Source organism: Daldinia vernicosa (assembly GCF_022497035.1).
Source record: "Daldinia vernicosa strain CBS 139.73 unplaced genomic scaffold F5Y00scaffold_63, whole genome shotgun sequence".
Taxonomy (NCBI): domain Eukaryota; kingdom Fungi; phylum Ascomycota; class Sordariomycetes; order Xylariales; family Hypoxylaceae; genus Daldinia; species Daldinia vernicosa.
In genome coordinates this window covers 179,071-185,070 of record NW_025953979.1, presented here as the reverse complement: position 1 = coordinate 185,070, position 6,000 = coordinate 179,071, and the positions used below count along the sequence as shown (strand labels likewise).

Below are 6,000 nucleotides of genomic sequence, written 5' to 3'. Positions count from 1 at the left end.
TTTTTAATTAATTTTTATTATATTTTTAAAATTATTAATAATTTATATAATTACCGAGCCGCGCGGGGGGTTACGGGTGCGAGGCACGTGCGAAGCACGTGCCGAGCGCCCGTGACCCTTTACGCGGCGAGGTTAAGCGGCCATTGCGGCCTTACGGGATTTAACCAATTAAATTAATTGCTTGGCTTAGCTTATAAAATAAGACCTTATTAGTAAACTTAAGGATTGTGCCGCCCCTCGGGGAGGCCTCCAATTAAATTTTAAATATTTTAATAATAATATAATATTTAATATATATCGTGTAAACATGTAATTTAAACCATTATTTTCGCATTAATTAAATTTATAAAATGGTATTAATTATAATGTTATAATTATTAAAATCGTAAAGTTATTTAAATGTATATATATGTAAATATAATAATTATATAATTAAAATTAAATTAAATTAATAATTAAATCTTTTAAATTTAATTAATTAATTTTAAATTTAACGATAAAAGTAACCCGTTAAAGTTTTACTTTTTCCTTTTTTTTCTTTTAACTTTAAATACATGCGTTTATATAAATTTAATACTTATATACATTTAAATAACTTTATAAAAATAACAATTTAATTATTATAATTAATATTATTTAATAATTTTAATTAATGCGAAATTAATAGTTTAATTTACATGTTTATATAACGTATATTAAATATTATATTATTATTTAAAGTTTAATTAAAAAAACATTATAAAAGTGTTTATAAAAAGTATTACGTGTTTTTTTTTTTAAATAATCGTTATTTAATTTTATTATAATATAATAACGAAAAAGCCGATTTAAATGTAATTTAAATTATTATTTTCGTATAAATTAAAATTATTAAATAATATTAATTATAACGTCGTAATTATTAAAATTATAAAGTTATTTAAATGTATAAATGTAATAATAAAAAGTTAAATTAAATTAAATTAAATTAAATCTTTTAATTTAATTGGTTAATCCTTTAAATTATATTAATTAAATCAATATATTTATCGTAATAAGGCTTAAAAGTACACATTTAATATTTTCTAAATTAAGGCAAGTGACCTTTTACCAACTTTAATCTAATGCGCGATTATTTTTTTCATTTTGGCACAGTGGTACGTCTGGTCAACCGTAACATGAATATAACTATGACATCACTAACCATCATCTTTGCCAATCCCCTCTTATAGCTCTCGTTTGCCCAAGTTATTATATATCTTCTACAACTTTTCTATTCATACTTCACTCCTAAAATCTACAATCTTCTATATTTGCAACACTACTTAAAACTATCCCAAAGCAAAAACCATTCAATCCGAACACAAACAAGCCACCCGCGCAAGCATCAAACCAGCCATTGTCATCATGTCGTTCCTCGAAGTAACAGCTCGCCGTCTGGCCACCACCTCTAGAATTGCCGTGGTACCCGCCACGCGACACTTTAGCACAAGCATCGCAGCACAAAAATCAGTCACAGAAGCTGCCAAGGACACATTAAAAACCGTAGACCGTAAGGTCTCGGACAAACTGGTTGACGGTATCAATGTGGGAGGTGAGCATCCTACTCTACCAATCAACATTATCAACGCAGTGATAGACTTGCTAACTAGCGATTCTTAAACAGCCAACCTCGCATCGAAAGTAAAAGGCGAAGCAGACACAGGCAAGGTAAAAGGCACAGCGGAAGAGATCCGCCGCCAATCAAAGGGCGCAGCCGAAGAGTTGAAAGACAAGGCGAAGGATACAGCTAAAGAGGCTCAGGATAAGTAAGGTGAAGGGAAGCGTGTAAGAATCTAAATGGATTGGGGGAAACCCTTGATGCTGTACTTGCACACTGCCTGGTGTATGTCTGTATGATAATGAGACCATCTGAATTCATTCGTCTTGAATAGTACGAAATGCTATTGTCAAGCGCAGCTTAATTCAATTTAGCAATACTTTACATTCAGCAGCAAAAACAAGCTATTAAGATTACACCATTCAACAAAACAAGCATTCCTACAGTGCCAGATTAGAGCTTGCATTAACGAAGCTTTAAGATTGACCCCGCCATCACCAGGAACACTCTGGAGATACTCGGCGCCGGAAGAAGAGAGCAACAGGTCTTTAATAGTTAATGTATTATTCGTATTCACTTCTTGCGAAGTATTCTTGATGCAGTTTTAGAAGTGTAAGCCTTCGAGTCATTTGAATATGTATTATCAACCTTTATCTAGCAGAAATACTTCCCCAATCCTTTCAAATACGAGCCAGTATGCTGGTTAACCCCCATAGATTCGGATGAAGGGATAGCAGCAAGGAAAGCAATAAGTGACGCTTTCGCCGCCTTTTCTATCGGCTCCCGTGAATACTCTGGGAAGTCCATGGCGTACTTGAAGTTAAGCCTGGCCCTTGCTAAGACTTTTTGGTCTTATGACTTTGAAGCCGCTCCTGTTAAATTTGGTCAGGTCGGAGTGGGCCAACAAGGTGAATTTCGTTTATATGATATTTTCACCTTAGCTCACGATGGTCCATACTTGGTTTTAAAACCCCGTGATACGTTCACGGGGGGCTTCGGAAATATCGAACTTTCGAGTAAATAGCTTCAATGATATTTATGTGAATTAAGTAGTTTTGGAGCCGTTCTTATGATTCGATTGATTAGTAAAGATCCGTAGTGAATATGGTTATGAGCTAGTCGCCTGCTACGATGTGTAACTGTAACTAAGTCATGAATATATTCGGCTAGATACTCGTACATCCCTACAGGAATCTGGAAGTGGTTGGCTTAAAAGGCTAGCATCATTAAGAATCTCCAGAACTAGAGAAGGACTAGATGCTACAATGTATGTATTTTACTCGGGACTTGTTGGGCTATTGAAGCCGCCATTTCACTATTGAATCACCTATTCCATTGAATCACCACCTACGCATGAATCATCGTGACATGTAAGTCCATATAGACTCTATGTGAATTGGACCTACCCAACACTTATATAAAGCGTTTTCTTGCTTTCCTTTCCCTGTTAAACTCTACCAACATTTCTTTACCAACCCCATTCCCACCTACCGATTTCCAAACCACTGCCTACAGCAAACCCACCTGATACCAAGATGCCGACCAAATATGAAAAGGCCGTAGAATTCTGGGCGGATAGAGGTTCCCTACTCCAACGCTCCTTTTGCAACGTCGGATTCGTCAAAGGAGCCAAGTTCTTTACTTCCGAAGGCCAGATACCATACCTCTGTGTTGTGGTTCGTTCCTCATGTGACTCCGACAGCATCGGGAGGATTGTTGAAGATATAAAGAATGTAGTAAAAACGTGCGACGTCTGCGATGGCCCCTACGACAGGTTGAGCGACCTGTTTGACTTAGCCATCGTACAGGAGAAGACTGATTTGCCCTACAAATACGCTAAATTGAAGTGGCCTGCGGGACTTGTCCCGCCAACCAGTGACTATGGGGGGGTTCCATCCTTCACGTAAGGATAACTGGAGGGAGAGCAGGCCCTGAGGGGTAGAGGAGGCAGATATTAGTATTGAGCAGTATGGCAAAGGGCGCCCAATATTGGCCGAAGGCTCCGGCGTCTGTCGGGTCATTAATTAGAAATTATGAAGACATAGTTTCTTTCACAATATACATCACCCTCTGCACCATCATTACGTCTGGTATTTTACTCTTATAGATCCATTGAAATGCTTGTAACCCTGGATAGCCCATCCCTCGTTTTGACTTGTCGTCTGTCCCCCTTTTTATCATCATTCCTCTCCTAATCTGCTACTACCCATTCAGTATTGCATGCATATGTCGCGGGAGAGCGACGCATAAAGGCCACAATACTAGTCAAGTAACTGCTATATAGTTCATATTACTTCCCAGCCGTCTTCACCTGTTCTCCCTTCTTCGCGTTGGCAAGGATCGCGTCCGTCACGGGCTTCAGAGCCCGGTGCGGTAACTCGTGCCCGCAATCGTCAATAATCACCAACGTTGCTCCCTCCACGCCATCCCTCAGAGCCTTTGCGTGTTCCACCGAGAACAGCTGATCCTTAGCCCCGTGGATAACGACGGTCGGGCATTTAACAAGCTTAAGCGCCTCCCTAGGCCATCTCACGCCCGCCGCATCTGAGTGATTCGTCTTACTCCACATCGTCCCGGTCTCCCGCTCACGATAGTACGTAATCTCGGACATGCGTCTCGCATCAGCCCTCTCTTCTTCGGTAGGCGGTTTCGTTGCCATGGCGAGAGACATCGTCGCATATGTTTTGATCCAGCCCTCGTGATCATCCCTATCCGTGGGTGGGTCGAACGCATCGGTGAGTGTGTAGTGTCCCTCCATTTGCAGCGACGGCAAGTTGTCCGTCTCATTCTGTATTCGCCCTACCGGGCTCGTGAATATGAGAGCCAGACTCTCAACGATTTCGGGTAGCCGGCCAGCTGTTAGCCAGGAAATTGGTCCGCCCATGCTAGTGCCTATTACATGCACACGCTTAAGCTTTAGATGGTTTATAAGGCCTACAATATCGTCTACCATATCATCGAACGTGTAGGCACGTTCTCCGTAAGGTGGCTCGGGGAAAGACGTCGAACGGCCAGTATCCCGGTAATCGAATTGGACGATGAAGTGAGGATGGTCCGGTGGATTAAGCAATCGGACAAACGCATCAGGCGTTTGTGTCATAGACATTCCATATCCCGAATTGATGATCATGGCCGGGTCTGACGGGTTGCCGAGTGTCCGATAACAGATCTTACAGCCCTTCGGCAAGGAAACAAAGAGCTCCTCGGACATCTCCATCATATTAGATAACAACGGCGCGAATCCAATATTTTAGGCGTAGGTATTATTACAAGTCTTCAGTCACCATATAAGAAATTGTCGTAGATTTCGGCGAGATACACATGAGCCGCACCAAATTGAGTAAACAACATGTAATGTTTCTCGCCGCAGCGACAAATGAGACGACCCCCGCAGCCAGGCAGCAATCCTTCCAGCAAGCGACCCGTTAAGGATCTCCAATAAAAGTTGACACACCGCGAGTAGTGGGGCTTTCAGGGTCAGTTAACACCACTCAGTCAGTTCAGCCGTAGATGACATGAAACCTATACCTCTTCCCTCTTAAATAGACTTCTAAGATTGCTCCTAAGAACGTCGTTGTACTACGAGCCATACCAAATAACCCTGAATTAAGCCACCAGTAACTCAAGAACCATATATATAATGTAAAACACTGATGTAAAACTAAGGAAACCTCTAATTGGCACGAGTTATATTAACTCCTACACTCAATATCTCCTATATATCTAGGTAAGCAAGAGTTTAAGGTCAAACATGTGAAACTCAGTTTCGTTGGTATTATTTCTTTCAGATCAAGTCGCACGGATAAAATCATTGGACAATTTCTTATAGTTAATGAATCTAACAAAGAACTTGTTTAGTGTTGTCCAAGAAATTGGCTTTAGTAAATTTTCTATAAAGCCCGGACGTACATATCAAAAGCCAATGACGGTGCCAACCTTACAAAGACGCAAACACGCAAATACATTGTACACATGTATATATAAGTTAACCCTTTAGTTATAAATACGAGTCTGGTGCATTGCCACATTTGCCTGTCGAGCTAGCGTTTGATAAGCTTACAACTGTGAACAATATTCCTCGAACGTGGAAAGTGAATCTTAGGTATTCAGGTACAGTTTCAATCCATCACAGGACTATACGATTGTTAGATAACTGGTACATATTATACTTCCAGAAACTCACTTGATAATCGAAGATACCACTACACAGGTGCCAGCTCAGATAACATTAATACACTACTCTAGCCAATAGTCAGTCATAGCACATTGATTATCCTACTAACATCAAATACAGCGTTTCGTCTTACAAAAGTACGACCAACAATTTATTATAAAATAACACTATCCAGATAACTTTCCCTCCTAGGCACACTTTAGCCAGTATCGAAGCTCTCCGTTAATACAGGATTAGACATCCACAT

General features: G+C 39.9%; 2 protein-coding genes across 2 annotated transcripts; one reads left to right on the top strand and one right to left on the bottom strand.

The window, feature by feature from the left end:
- The first annotated feature begins 1,118 nt into the window (after window positions 1–1,118).
- On the top strand, window positions 1,119–2,029 carry F5Y00DRAFT_184221 (uncharacterized protein). Its single transcript, XM_048005052.1, has 3 exons — window positions 1,119–1,136; window positions 1,212–1,573; window positions 1,646–2,029. Exons 2-3 carry the CDS (start codon window positions 1,387–1,389, stop codon window positions 1,789–1,791), a joined length of 333 nt encoding a protein of 110 aa, XP_047860982.1. The 5' UTR covers window positions 1,119–1,136; window positions 1,212–1,386; the 3' UTR covers window positions 1,792–2,029.
- Window positions 2,030–3,659: 1,630 nt separating this feature from the next.
- On the bottom strand, window positions 3,660–4,933 carry F5Y00DRAFT_247490 (alpha/beta-hydrolase). The gene has a single exon (XM_048009280.1). It carries the CDS (start codon window positions 4,797–4,799, stop codon window positions 3,870–3,872), a length of 930 nt encoding a protein of 309 aa, XP_047860981.1. The 5' UTR covers window positions 4,800–4,933; the 3' UTR covers window positions 3,660–3,869.
- Window positions 4,934–6,000: the final 1,067 nt, after the last annotated feature.

What these genes read in the sequence shown, in the direction of transcription:
- F5Y00DRAFT_184221 (XM_048005052.1), top strand. Translation starts at nt 1,387, where the DNA reads ATGTCGTTCCTCGAAGTAACAGCTCGCCGTCTGGCCACCACCTCTAGA. An exon ending in TGACGGTATCAATGTGGGAG is followed by an intron (nt 1,574 to 1,645) that starts GTGAGCATCCTA and finishes ATTCTTAAACAG; the next exon opens with CCAACCTCGCATCGAAAGTA.
- F5Y00DRAFT_247490 (XM_048009280.1), bottom strand. Translation starts at nt 4,799, where the DNA reads ATGATGGAGATGTCCGAGGAGCTCTTTGTTTCCTTGCCGAAGGGCTGT.